This window comes from Lactuca serriola, chromosome 2, assembly GCF_051521515.1.
Source record: "Lactuca serriola cultivar US96UC23 chromosome 2, Lser_US96UC23_V15, whole genome shotgun sequence".
Lineage (NCBI taxonomy): Eukaryota > Viridiplantae > Streptophyta > Magnoliopsida > Asterales > Asteraceae > Lactuca > Lactuca serriola.
In genome coordinates this window covers 12107320-12122744 of record NC_136409.1, presented here as the reverse complement: position 1 = coordinate 12122744, position 15425 = coordinate 12107320, and the positions used below count along the sequence as shown (strand labels likewise).

Sequence of the window (15425 nt, the reverse complement as noted above, 5' to 3'; positions counted from 1 at the left end):
ATTTTTGTTGTGTGTTTTGGTTATATTGTCCCTTAAATTGATTAAAAAGTAACAGTTGTTGCACAAAATGTATTTGGTCGGTGTCGCATAATTAGTTAATTGGTTCTTGATTAAGAATTTTGCATATTTAGGTTATAAAATAAACGAGTTGAAAATATGTAACAAATTAACTTAATCAAATCAATTAGGGATAACGACTTAAAACGGTAATATATTTTTTGATTTGTATATATTTGATAACTGAGTTTTTTTTTTGTCCATATTTACCCCTTCAACTTGTTAAACTGTACACATTCAGTCCTTATTACCAGTTACTCCAGGTTAGCCGGGAAAAATGACTTAATAGGGTAATATATTTATCATTTTCTACACATTTAGTCCTTAATATTTTTGTACACATTTAGTCCTTAATATTTTTTTGTTTCAAAATACATCATTTTTGTTTTTTACTCATTAAATACTTATGAATGATTTCTTTAGATTTTTCTCACGACATCTTATGTGGGACAATCATTGATGAAGTGTGCAGAGATGTTGATGTTTATGTGTAACGTCTCATTTTCACAACCAAAAATTTTTATTTTTAAATATGGCAAAACTCCCTAATTATAAATCCATTATTAAGAAAAAAAAATGTTTATTCCAAAATAAATTTATCGAAAATCAGAGTAATATAAGAAACGCGGAATCCTCAATACTTTTGATGAGTGTGTACAGTCATGTCTTCGCCTTCCCACGATCAACGATAAAACCTGAAAACATAAACAACTGGATAAACACAAAGTTTAGTGAGTTTCCCCCAAAATACCCAATACAACAAATGTATATCATGCATAACGGGTCCACACTCATCAGATTGGAATACATTGGCCTAATCAGTCATTGGACTGTTTTGCCAACATGCAACAGGTCCAATCAATCATTGGATTGGAATACCCAGAGTTTGTTTGCATGCCACTTTAAGCCAACCACTCTTCTCGAGCCTCCGTGCCTACGGCTTACAGCCGGCTCGCACCAGGTATCTTAGCCTACAACATATACCAGGATCATCTCAACTTATCCCACCACCATATGGCTATCTCACGTAAGATGTTGTGAGAAAAACCTAAAAAAATCATCCATAAGTACTGAATGAGTACAAAAACAAAAATGACTTATTTTGAAAAAATATATATATTAAGGACTAAATGTGTATAAAAATATTAAAGACTAAATATGTACAAAATGAAAAATATATTACCCTATTAAGTCATTTTTACCGGCTAACCTAGAGTAGCCGGTCATAAGGACTAAATATGTACAATTTAACAAATTAAAGAGGTAAATGTGGACGGAAAAAAAAAACTCAGTGACTAATCGGGTGTTTGGCTTAGCTTTTTAAATGACTTTTGACTTTATCTTTTAGAAAAAGTCTCAAAAGATGTTTGGCAAAGGGAAAAGGACTTTTGTAAATGACTTTTCCCATAGAGTAATTTGAGTCTTTTTGAAAAGTCACGATTACCTGACTTTTCCCAACTTTTCACCAACTAAAAATATTAAATTACCAATATACCCCTCATCTACCCTAAACATGTCCTTTTTTGTTATTTTATATGTAAAAGTTAAACCAACACTTTAATTTTTGACTTTTTCCGTTCAAAAGTCAATCTAAACACATTTTAAAAAATAACTTTTGTAAAAAGTTCTTTTACAAAAAGTCGTTTTACAAAAAGGACTTTTGCCCCACAAAAGCTAAGCCAAACACCCTAAATGTGTACAAATCAAAAAATATATTACTTTTTTAAGTCATTATCCCAATCAATTATGAGGTTTGTGTTTTTTTTGTGCAATAATGAGTGTCACCGTGCATCCAAAGGCAAATACATATAATGTAAAAGCAGGAAAATATAAAACATTTACTCGAAACAAAAAAATATTAAATTTAAGGAGCTATGTATTTTTCTCACAACAATCGATGTAATTATGTGAAAAAACTCCATTCAATTTTCTGATTAGATTTTGAGAACTAGGAGAGTAAGTGATACATAGCTTTTGCTTGAAATATATGTTATTATTTAATTTTGAAACATTTGAGTCATGTTTGGCCGACTAAGTGAAAACTAGTTTGGTAGCTAATAAGTTACTTATAAATTAACAATTTTTAATAAAAAATAACTTATAAGTTATACTGTAATGTAAAATGATATAAATAAATTATTAGATATATATAACTAAAAAAAAATCTATATAACTAAGAATATATTTGTAATCATATCAATAATTAGTTTGGAAGTTAGTTCGTAAGCTCAATTAAACTACTTTTTATTTTACTAAACAATAAATTAAAATAACTTAGCTTATAATCTATAAAATTGACTTAGAGATATCTTCATATACAAAATGGGTGGACCTGTACGACATCAATAATTCCCAAAAAGAGTTATTGGTCACATCAAAATAATGGATAAGTAATTGTATAAACATGCATTTAACCCTCTAAAGAAAGTATTGGTCTTGAAACATCCCATAATTACAATCATACCCTTCCCCTCACAAACGATTCTTGTATATCTGGACACTTTTGGCATTTACTGTTTTTCACGATTCAGAGTTCTATTCTTTAAAATTTTGAATTCTTATCGCTGCAAAAAGTTCAGAAGAGAAAACACACACACAGGTATTATGTTTTATTTATTTATTCACAATCATATATACATGTTATTGTACTGCTTGCTTGATGGTTTCGTTAGTCCAACTGCACTTGCAAATTTAGAATAATTCACTTTTTTTCCTCTGATTTTTAAAATATTTGTTTTGTGTAAGAACAATCTTTGAAGAAAAAAAACATGTGAGTGTTTTCTAAAATAAACCTGGAAACCAAGGCTATAAGAGGATGTTAAAATCTACTATGCCCATTCACCTTTGATTTTTGTTTTACCTTTTAATAGCCATGTTTTCACATGTATCTGTATGTGTGCTTAAAAAGATTGACAAGTAAATATCTTTTGATATTATTATAATTACTGTTCTCATAAGAAAAACATATAGCTAAAACAGGAATTATTGCTTTTTACTTGTTAGTGTATCAACTTCCAATGAATTATGCTAATAATCAAGAATATGTTGATTTCAACTATTTTCTAACCATCGAAGCTCAATACATGCTCATATTTCTTCAAATCTAGATGGTTTATATTTGTGTTTTTACATTTAATTTTATTCTCTGGATGTGAATATAGAGACTTGATTGATCCTCTGGGTTCCATTTGTTAGCATATATTTCTGATCGGCGTAGCTTTTTTTGTTCGGTTTATATTTTAGACTAGTTATTTTCCTTTAGTCATTTCATCTCTTTCATTGTAAATAAACTTCCAATCAATAATAAAACATTAGGCATCAGCCATCTTTGGCTCTCAATTCGATCCATTGTTTATAAAGTGGGATTCCATATATAAAAACATATATTTTTATAAAGTGGGATTCCATTGTTTATATAGATTTTTATTCACCAATAGACAATAGATTAAAAAAAGATATAAAAACATGTCGGCTTTTGACTAAAAATATAGATTTTTATGAATAGAATATTCAATTTGCTTAACTCGTTTAAAAAAAATGAAAAAGATGTCGATATAAAATCTCATATGGGCCTTCTTTACCATTCAAATAGTAAAATAGTAAAAGATACTTGTTTGGGGCATGAACTGACCATAGTCAAACCCATACAAAATCAAACGAATCCCACATGGATGATGACGATGGGGTCGCAGTAAATGTGTTTTGGTCCTTTTTTTTCGAGAGAACAGAAGCTTCTGCTCTTCATCTTCTTTAGATTTTGGGGATTTTCTGGTTTCAGGGGTTTGTGAGTGGAAACTAAATTGAAGCAAAAAAGTATGGTATAATTGGTTGCTAGTGAAATTGATGCTTTCTATTACTATCATCTTTAAAATTGTCAAAACATTATGTATTAAATTATGAGATCGAAAGTGGTCTATGGGCCAAAGGTAATACAAGCTTACTCAATGAAATGAATCTAGGATGCATCATGCATGTATTGGTTAGATTAAAGATTTTCATCAAATTTCCTTTATCAAATTGTTGTATACCATGTTATGTAGGTGCTACCACAAGCCATAACATCGAGCAATGGAGTGTATTACTGGCATCTTTAGCAACCCGTTTGCTCAGTGTCTCATCGCTCCTGTGAAAGAACACCTTTGCCTTCTGATTTTCTATACACAATATGTAGGGGATATGCTTACTGCAATGACGGAGTTGAATGCTGCAAAAGACATTGTTGAAGAGCGGAAGAATCAAAACGTAGAAAAATGTTTTGAGGTTCCAAACCATGTCAACCGTTGGTTGGAAGATGTTCAAACAATCAACAGAAAAGTGGAACGTGTTCTTAACGATAATTGCAATTGGTTCAATCTATGTAATAGGTACATGCTCGCAGTGAAAGCCTTGGAGATAACTCAGGAGATCGATCATGCCATGAAACAACTCTCTCGGATAGAATGGACTGATGATTCAGTTCCTTTGGGAAGAAATGATTCCACAAAGGCATCCACCTCTACACCATCAAGTGATTACAATGACTTCGAGTCAAGAGAACACACTTTTAGGAAAGCACTTGAAGCACTTGGATCCAACCACACATCCCACATGGTAGCCTTATGGGGGATGGGTGGAGTTGGGAAGACCACGATGATGAAGAGGCTGAAAAATATTATTAAAGAAAAGAGGACGTTTCATTATATTGTTTTGGTGGTTATAAAGGAAAATATGGATCTCATTTCCATCCAGGATGCTGTAGCAGATTATCTGGATATGAAGCTAACAGAAAGCAATGAATCAGAAAGAGCCGATAAGCTTCGTGAAGGGTTTCAGGCGAAATCAGATGGAGGTAAGAATAGGTTCCTCATAATACTGGATGATGTATGGCAATGTGTTAATATGGAAGATATTGGTTTAAGTCCTTTTCCGAATCAAGGTGTCGATTTCAAGGTCTTGTTGACCTCGGAAAACAAAGATGTTTGTGCAAAAATGGGAGTTGAAGCTAATTTGATTTTCGACGTGAAATTCTTAACAGAAGAAGAAGCACAAAGTTTGTTTTATCAATTTGTAAAAGTTTCTGATCCCCACCTTGATAAGATTGGAAAAGCTATTGTAAGAAAGTGTGGAGGTCTACCCATTGCCATCAAAACCATAGCCAATACTCTTAAAAATACAAACAAGGATGTATGGAAGGATGCACTTTCTCGTATAGAGCATCATGACATTGAGACAGTTGCACATGTTGTTTTTCAAATGAGCTACGACAATCTCCAAAACGAAGAAGCTCAATCCATTTTTTTGCTTTGTGGATTGTTTCCTGAAGACTTTGATATTCCTACTGAGGAATTGGTGAGGTATGGATGGGGCTTGAGAGTATTTAATGGAGTGTATACTATAGGAGAAGCAAGACACAGGTTGAATGCCTACATCGAGCTGCTCAAGGATTCAAATTTGTTGATTGAAAGTGATGATGTTCACTGCGTCAAGATGCATGATTTGGTTCGTGCTTTTGTTTTGGATACGTTTAATAGATTCGAGCATTCGTTGATCGTCAACCATGGTAATGGTGGTATGTTAGGGTGGCCTGAAAATGATATGAGTGCCTCATCTTGCAAAAGAATTTCATTAATATGCAAGGGCATGTCCGATTTTCCTAGAGACGTAAAGTTTCCAAATCTCTTGATTTTGAAACTTATGCATGGAGATAAGTCTTTGAAGTTTCCTCAAGACTTTTATGGAGAAATGAAGAAGCTTCAGGTTATATCATATGATCACATGAAGTATCCCTTGCTTCCAACATCACCTCAATGCTCCACCAACCTTCGTGTGCTTCATCTTCATCAATGCTCATTGATGTTTGATTGCTCTTCTATTGGAAATCTGTTGAATCTGGAAGTGCTCAGCTTTGCTAATTCTGGTATTGAGTGGTTGCCTTCCACAATCGGAAATTTGAAGGAGCTAAGGGTACTAGATTTGACAAATTGTGATGGTCTTCGTATAGATAATGGTGTCCTAAAGAAATTGGTGAAACTTGAAGAGCTTTATATGAGAGTTGGTGGTCGATATCAAAAGGCCATTAGCTTCACTGATGAAAACTGCAATGAAATGGCAGAGCGTTCAAAAAATCTTTCTGCATTAGAATTTGAGTTCTTCAAAAACAATGCTCAACCAAAGAATATGTCATTTGAGAATCTTGAACGATTCAAGATCTCAGTGGGATGTTATTTTAAGGGAGATTTCGGTAAGATCTTTCACTCTTTTGAAAACACGTTGCGGTTGGTCACCAACAGAACTGAAGTTCTTGAATCTAGGCTTAATGAGTTGTTTGAGAAAACAGATGTTCTTTATTTAAGTGTGGGAGATATGAATGATCTTGAAGATGTTGAGGTAAAGTTGGCACATCTTCCTAAATCCTCTTCCTTCCACAATTTAAGAGTCCTTATCATTTCTGAGTGTATAGAGTTGAGATACCTTTTCACACTTGATGTTGCAAACACTTTGTCAAAGCTTGAGCATCTTCAAGTTTACGAATGCGATAATATGGAAGAAATCATACATACAGAGGGTAGAGGAGAAGTGACAATTACATTCCCAAAGCTGAAGTTTTTATCATTGTGTGGGCTACCAAATCTGTTGGGTTTGTGTGGTAATGTGCACATAATTAATCTACCACAACTCACAGAGTTGAAACTTAATGGCATTCCAGGTTTCACAAGCATATATCCTGAAAAAGATGTTGAAACATCTAGTTTGTTGAATAAAGAGGTAAATGTGTTTTATGTTAATACAATACAATCTTTTCAATTAACCGTTTCAAAATATATTGTATGATTTATTTTTGTTTGGATGGGGTTATTAATGGGTGATTATTTCTCAGGTTGTAATCCCTAATTTGGAGAAACTTGATATTAGTTATATGAAGGATTTGAAAGAGATATGGCCTTGTGAATTAGGGATGAGTCAGGAAGTTGATGTTTCTACGTTGAGAGTGATTAAAGTAAGCAGTTGTGATAATCTTGTGAATCTATTCCCGTGCAATCCTATGCCATTGATACATCACCTTGAAGAGCTTCAAGTGATATTTTGTGGTTCCATTGAAGTGTTATTCAACATTGAGTTGGATTCTATTGGTCAAATTGGAGAAGGCATCAACAATAGCAGCTTGAGAATCATCCAATTGCAGAACTTAGGGAAGCTAAGTGAGGTGTGGAGGATAAAAGGTGCGGATAACTCTAGTCTTCTCATCAGTGGCTTTCAAGGTGTTGAAAGCATTATCGTTAACAAATGCAAGATGTTTAGAAATGTATTCACACCTACCACCACCAATTTTGATCTGGGGGCACTTATGGAGATTCGGATACAAGATTGTGGAGAAAAGAGGAGAAACAACGAATTGGTAGAGAGTAGCCAAGAGCAAGAGCAGGTATGGCTTTCAATTTCACTTTCTTACTTAATGAAGGATTAAGCTCCTGCTTTTTGAATAAAAAGTGGATGAATGACTAAATTCGGGAATGCCACCCGGAAAGTTATCAACCATTTAGCTACACCATTTTTTGAACTAATGTTGCAATAAATGCATAATATAATTAAAAAATGGTCATTGATAAATGTAAACCAACCTTTTTTATTTATTAAAATGTCTACAATAAATGATTTTCTTTATTATATATCATTTTATAACAATAAGCTTAAAGATGTTTAAATAGCCAATGTCAGTTATAGATCGTAACTAATTTTTTATTAACTAGTTTTAGTTAAGATATCACTCATTATTATTTTTATAGAAAAAAGACAAGATTGGCTAATCCTCATAAGAATTTGGAAGATTTAAGCAAAATATAGAGCTTTTCCAAACATAGCCAATAGTTTCTTTTGCAGGTCCCATCTACGAAATTATCAATAGATTTGCGATTTTTTTTTGGCACCCGGGAAATTTCCATTAATTAAAAAAAAGTTCAAGCCATTTTGTAGTTGGCACCTGCAAAATGGTAGTTTGCACCTGCGGAAATCACCTTTCACCATTTCGCATCTATGACTTGTGAAAATGTTAATTTGTGAAATGGTCATGTGCACCTCATGAGAAATACGAAATGGTCAGTAATATGACTTTTTTATATAAATATGATGGTGGCATATATTTATAGGAAAATATAGCTGCACGATATTAATTAATAGTGAAATTAGTTAACTGTATACGATAAGTATACAAAATTTATATGTATGAAGTATACTCAATTTAGGACGACTCGGGCAATGAAATCATCATTTAATAGGAGCAATGAAATCATTTTCGAAAAATGTTTACAAATGAATAAAATATTAAATTAAACTTAAAACATTTTGTTAGTAGTTTGAAATTTACAAACTGAAATTTGTTGTATTTATTAACATTTATAAATGTTGTACTATGATTTTTTCCTTGTTTGCAAATATTCCTTAAAAATCCACCTAAAATCAAAATAATTAATCTTTTTCAAGTTGAAAAATGAAAATCGTATGATATAACCGTGTATGGATGTGGAATTATATATCAGTTACTAATTACATTTTTTGTTGGGATATATGTGCGCAGATTGATATTGCAATCCCATTCACTCTCACACACTCTTTCCAAAACCTCCGTAAACTTGCTTTGGAAAAGTATGAAGGAGTGGAGGTGGTGTTTGAGATAGAGAGTCCAACAAGTAGAGAATTGATAACAATTCACCATAATCAACAACCACTACTTCCCAACCTTGAGTTATTGGATATAAGTTTTATGGACAGCATGAGTCATGTATGGAAGTGCAACTGGAATAAATTCTTCATTCTTCAAAAACAACAGTCAGAATCCCCATTCTGTAATCTCACAACCATACATGTTCAATATTGCCAAAGCATTAAGTACTTGTTTTCAACTCTCATGGCAAAACTTCTTTCCAACCTAAAGAAGGTCGAGGTAAGAGAGTGTCATGGTATTGAAGAAGTTGTTTCGAACAGAGATGATGAAGATGAGGAAAAGACTACATTTACATCTACATCTTCTGAAAAAAGCACTAATTTGTTCCCTCGTCTTGAATCTCTCGCTCTTTATCAACTTCCAAATCTCAAGTGTATTGGTGGTGGTGGTTCTGCCAACAGTGGGAACAATGAAATATCTCTTGATAATTCCACTACTACTACTTCTTTTGTTGATCAATCTAAGGTATGTTTTTTTTTTTTTTTGTTTACCTATTTGACAACTTATTAATTTTATTTTTAAGATCCATTTCTTCTTTTCAATATTATATAAAGATCACAGAATCACATACAAGAGATTTACACTTCTATTGTTCACCCATTACCTACTCTGCAAACTCATGAATGGGATTATCATGAGGCATAAAAAGTTCCATTGGTTTGAACAAGTATTACAATATATTTGTTAGTTATCATAATTCATATCGATAACTGATACGATTTTCTTTCTTTTTCTACTTAATTAGATAATGCTCACATGTCTAACCAACTTAGGTTTGCTATTCTATGTGAACCCTTTGTTGTTTTTGTAACCAAGCACCTTAAATATTTTTTTCATTTGCAATTTGTGTTTACTTTGGACAGATTTTTCTTTTATAGCTGCAATTCCAATGGAATTTGTATTTAAGTTCTAATCTACATAAGGGAGGAGGGAGTCATTCCCTCCCAACCCACTGAACCCACTGTCACATCAACTTTCTCTTTTATTTTTCTTCATCTTTCCCAACCCACAATACACGGAAATCCTATCTTTCTCAACACACTCAACCCACTCAATTAGAAAAAAATACTAAACAACTAAGGTACAAATCTTAAAACACATGGTATAAGAGAAAATGAGAGAGAGAAAGAAAAGAGAGAGGATGAAGTGGGTTAGTGAAACCAGTTAAACAACCTGCTGAAGAGGGAGTGGTACCGGCGGTAACTCTATTGCTAATTAAGATTTTACCTTGATTGTTTTGTATTTTTTTTTTAATTGAGTGAGTTGAGTGTGTTGAAAAAATAGGGTTTCCGTGTATTGTGAGTTGAAAAAGATGAAGAAAAATGAAAGAGAAAAGTTGATGTGGCAGTGGGTTTAGTAGGTTGGGAGGGAATGACTCCCTCCTCCCTAATAATACATGTTATGCACACTATACTAACATATTAGACACGTAAAGGATAAATGCTATGCCTCATATAATACGTTATATTTATAATCTTTAAACAATCAAATTTATTAAACAAATAACTAAGTGTGAGCAAAGGCAGGTACCCGACTAAATTGCCCAAAACCAGTCTGGTGGTTCGTGGAATGTTGGGCCAGGTCGTTAAAACGTCTACACACCGGTTCTTTAAATCACAGATCCGCTTCTCATACTGTGAACCCGGTTTTAATTTTAAAAGAAAATTTCATTATAAAGTAAATGACTTAAACCATTACAAACAACAAAAATTTACCATTACAATGTTGGACTATCATTATTTGCAACATAAAACTGAAAATACACATATTTCCTTCTGATATCAGCATGAGTGGCTGGTTGGCTAACCCAAAAATCCATGCATTGTAGATGTGTGTTACAACACATAGTATCAATGAAAGGCATATTTTTAGGCTAGAATTTAACAATCTGTAATAATATTCCCTAAAACTAATATCATCATCAACCAACTAATATAAAACCATTGGGTTCGTCATTTTAGGTACAAAACATAGATTTTTCTAAGCTTGTTGTATTTAAACATATGCTTTCTAAACTTAATTGATTTTGCATTCCAAAATTTTAGGTTGTAAAGTGGTATGTCATTTGTTGTCTTTTCAACATTAATTGTACAAAAACCAAAACTACATAATTGATGTAGATATCATAACAATTGTGTTATTTAGTATATAAAAACTAAATTTTGAATTGAATTTCTTATACAAAAGTTGTGTCTATGTATACATGTTTATGTAGGTAATAGACAATTAGTCTCTGTTAAGTATATGGAGTTTAATTTTTAGACTAATTTTTCATGTGTTGCAGTTTTATCAGGCAGGTGGCGTTCTTTGGACGTTATGCCAATACTCCAGAGAGATAAATATAAGGGAGTGTTATGCATTGTCAAGTGTAATTCCATGTTATGCAGCAGGACAGATGCAAAATGTTCAAGTGCTGAATATATACAGGTGCAACTCAATGAAGGAGTTATTTGAAACTCAAGGGATGAACAACAACAATGGTGACAGTGGTTGTGATGAAGGAAATGGTTGTATACCAGCAATTCCAAGACTAAATAACGTTATTATGCTACCCAATCTAAAGATATTGAAGATTGAAGATTGTGGTCATCTGGAACATGTATTCACATTCTCTGCACTTGGAAGCCTGAGACAGCTCGAAGAGTTAACGATAGAGAAATGCAAGGCAATGAAAGTGATAGTGAAGGAAGAAGATGAATATGGAGAGCAAACAACAAAGGCATCTTCGAAGGAGGTTGTGGTCTTTCCTCGTCTCAAGTCCATTGAACTGGAAAATCTACAAGAGCTCATGGGTTTCTACTTAGGGAAGAATGAGATTCAGTGGCCTTCATTGGATAAGGTTATGATCAAGAATTGCCCAGAAATGATGGTGTTTGCACCTGGTGAGTCCACAGTTCCCAAGCGCAAGTATATAAATACAAGCTTTGGCATATATGGGATGGAGGAGGTACTTGAAACTCAAGGGATGAACAACAATAATGATGACAATTGTTGTGATGATGGAAATGGTGGAATTCCAAGACTAAATAACGTTATTATGTTTCCAAATATAAAGATATTGCAAATCAGCAATTGTGGCAGTTTGGAACATATATTCACATTCTCTGCACTTGAAAGCCTGATGCAGCTCAAAGAGTTAACAATAGCGGATTGCAAGGCAATGAAAGTGATTGTGAAGGAGGAATATGATGTAGAGCAAACAAGGGTATTGAAGGCTGTGGTATTTTCTTGTCTAAAGTCCATTACACTATGCCATCTACCAGAGTTGGTGGGTTTCTTCTTGGGGAAGAATGAGTTCTGGTGGCCTTCATTGGATAAGGTTACCATCATTGATTGCCCACAAATGATGGTGTTCACACCTGGTGGGTCAACAACTCCCCACCTCAAGTACATACACTCAAGCTTAGGCAAACATACTCTTGAATGTGGCCTTAATTTTCAAGTCACAACTACTGCATATCATCAGGTATAATTATTATTCTTTCACACCATCTAATTATGGAATCATGACGCTAATTACAAGTATTAAACACATTAATACTAGTTTCAGTATCAGTTTATGTTGTCACTTGAATCAAAATTTTCCATTTTTCAAAATAAACCTTAATCCAACTTACCTTATGAGATAAAAAAATAGTTACCCATTGGACAACTTTTAATTGGAGTCAAATATCATCATCATTTATGAATGAAATGTCTTCAATTTCGTTGAAATTACAACATATTACATTTCAAATGTTTTTGTTTAACATAATCCCCTTGCTTTTTCTTTATTGGACTTGCAGACCCCATTCCTGAGTTCGTGCCCTGCTACTTCAGAAGGGATGCCTTGGTCCTTTCATAATTTGATCGAAATATCTTTGATGTTTAATGATGTTGAGAAGATTATTCCATCCAATGAGTTGTTACATCTGCAAAAGCTGGAAAAGGTTCATGTAAGGCATTGTAATGGGGTAGAGGAGGTATTTGAAGCATTGGAAGCAGGGGCAAATAGTAGTAATGGTTTTGATGAATCCTTACAAACTACTACTCTTGTCAAACTTCCAAACCTAACACAAGTGGAGTTAGAGTATCTAGATTGTCTGAGGTATATATGGAAGACCAATCAGTGGACAACATTTGAGTTCCCAAACCTAACAACAGTCACTATCAGAGAATGTCATGGGTTAGAACATGTATTTACTAGTTCCATGGTTGGTAGTCTATTGCAACTCCAAGAGCTACATATATATAACTGCAAATATATGGAGGAGGTAATCGCCAGGGATGCAGATGTTGTAGAAGAAGAAGAAGAAGATGATGATGATGACAAAAGGAAAGACATCACATTACCTTTTCTAAAAACTGTAACACTTGCTAGCCTTCCTCGTCTTAAGGGGTTTTGGTTAGGGAAGGAGGATTTTTCATTCCCATTATTGGATACTTTAAGTATTGAGGAATGCCCAACAATATTGACTTTCACCAAGGGCAATTCCGCTACTCGGAAGCTAAAAGAAATAGAAAAGGGGAAGATATCAACTCCATTATAAAGATCAAATAAGAGGTAAGTAGACGTTTTCTGCTATAATAACTCTTAAAATACATTAAAAAAATCTGTCATGTATATTTTTTCTTATGGACAAAAGCCAGACATTCTTTATATTTTTAACTGAATATTTTATATCTTATGCAGGAATTCAATACTAATAATATATTTTCATGTTGTAATTGTGTCATTATTGTCTGCAACCTTTTTCTCTTGTTATGCATCAGGGCCTTCAGTTTATGTATTTCAGATGTGTTATTCATGGTTATGTGAATTCTTGTGCTAGATTACAGGGTTTTAGATGTAGTAGTATTATAAATATTTGGCTCGTTAGTCAAACATCTTTTTCCGAACAATTTTTCTAGTATGCCACTAGTTATACCAAGAAGTTATGGCATCTGGTATTGATTTCATAACCCAAAAGTGCTGTAAATATTTTATACCGGAAGGATGAGATTTTGGAAGTCTTACATGGCAAATACATGGATAAAGATTAAGGACCAGGGTTAGTTTAGGAAATCTTGAGAATAAATTGGTCATAAGGGTTAAGGATTAAGGAGGCAAAAGTTGAATTCAGAAATGCTGGGAGATTACCTACTTATCTTGTTATTTTTAGGGGTAATGACATAAAAACCTTAAGTTTTCAAATTTTTGTCGGTTTTACCCTTTTGCAGATTTTAAATTCATTAAAACCGGATGTTTGTAATTTTTATATTTTTATATATATATTTTTAAATTTACCCTCTGGCTTATTAAAGCCCTTACGTTTGGCACAAATGTTTGGTTTTTTTTTTTTTGTTCATAAAAGCCCTCAAGTTTGGTTTTCTCGTTCATTAAAAGCTTTAAATTTGATAGAAATTTTCAGTTTTACCAGATAAATTCGCAAAAATGATAACTAGGGATGAGCATATGGGCCGGGGAACCGGCCGGAACCGGAACCGGAACCCGATGGAACCGGTCGGGCCGGGACCGGGACGTTATTTTTGTGGATTTTTGGAACCGGGAACCGGTAGTACCGGAACCGATATAACCGGAACCGGTAGAACAGGGAAAAACCGGTAGAATCGGCAAAAACCGGAACCGTATGATGCTATTTTTCATGGACCGGTTTCAATATTTGAAGACACGACAAGAACCGGGAACTTGTAGAACCGCCGGGCCGGTTCGGTTCTTGATTTTTGCCGAAGCCGGTTCCCGGGTCGGGTCCGGTTTCGGCCGGTTCGGTCCTTTTGCTCATCCCTAAGGATAACATTGAAAAAAAGTTACAAATTTGAGGCATTTATAGATCTAAAATAAGACTTTGGGTAAAATCGACAAAAACTTGCATGGCTAAGGGTTTTTATGACATTTTCCCTTATTTTAAAATAAGAGTTCTTGATTATGTAAATTATGTTTTTCATTCTCATAGTTATTTTTAAATAAGAATTCAATGTGGTTCATACCAAATTGATTTTGATTTATTAATACTTAAATGGTTTGATTTTGATTTGTCGATTTTTTGATGTTATACAACTCATTGACTAAAAAAGAAACCAAAATCTTGTATGAAACCCCCCTTATATTAGTTATACATTATTTACCCATGCCAGGTGTCGAAATCCTATGCGAAGCCGTGGAGAGAAAGCGAAGGTCAGGATTCGGCCACGTGTCCCCTCGCATCCTAATCCCATTAACTTCTAACTTCCGTAACTTTTGCATACGAGCTCCGTTTTCGACATTCTTTATATCCACGCGTAGGTATCGATGGAATCTACAACTTTCGTGTACACCCTGTCGGCTAAGTTTGATTTATTTTTAAAGTTATATTTTAACAGCCTTAGACAGATAAAGACCGTTAAAAATTCATTACTTCGTCATCCGACGTCCGTTTTCGTTTGTCTTTATATTGTTGAACTCTTATTAACGAGATATTCGATACCCATTTAGATTGTCTCGGCTAAAAATTGATCGATCTAAAATTCGAATTACGAGTTGCATACTGCTATGCCAAATCTTAGAAATGTAACACCGTAAATTTTCAAACAAAATTTTCATTTTAAAAATCACATAATTCTCATTTTTTTTAACACATTACAAAAAATCCCAAAGTGTCAAATTATCAAAATGCATATCCACAATTGTTTAAATAAAATCCAGGATCCTCAA

General features: G+C 33.5%; 1 protein-coding gene across 3 annotated transcripts; it reads left to right on the top strand.

Moving 5' to 3' along the window:
• Positions 1-2498: 2498 nt before the first annotated feature.
• Positions 2499-15046, top strand: LOC145085981 (uncharacterized). 3 transcript variants are annotated; one of them, XM_079023694.1, is made up of 7 exons: positions 2499-2656; positions 4098-6801; positions 6914-7459; positions 8609-9220; positions 11040-12221; positions 12541-13298; positions 14870-15046. In XM_079023694.1, the coding sequence occupies exons 2-6, from the start codon at positions 4126-4128 to the stop codon at positions 13282-13284; spliced, it is 5760 nt and encodes a 1919-aa protein (XP_078879820.1). In that variant the 5' UTR covers positions 2499-2656; positions 4098-4125; the 3' UTR covers positions 13285-13298; positions 14870-15046. The 3 variants fall into 3 exon arrangements, with proteins under 3 accessions (XP_078879820.1, XP_078879819.1, XP_078879818.1); XM_079023693.1 differs by lacking the exon at positions 14870-15046 and adding an exon at positions 13428-13465; XM_079023692.1 differs by lacking the exon at positions 14870-15046 and having other exon boundaries at positions 12541-13465.
• The last annotated feature ends 379 nt before the right edge of the window (positions 15047-15425 follow it).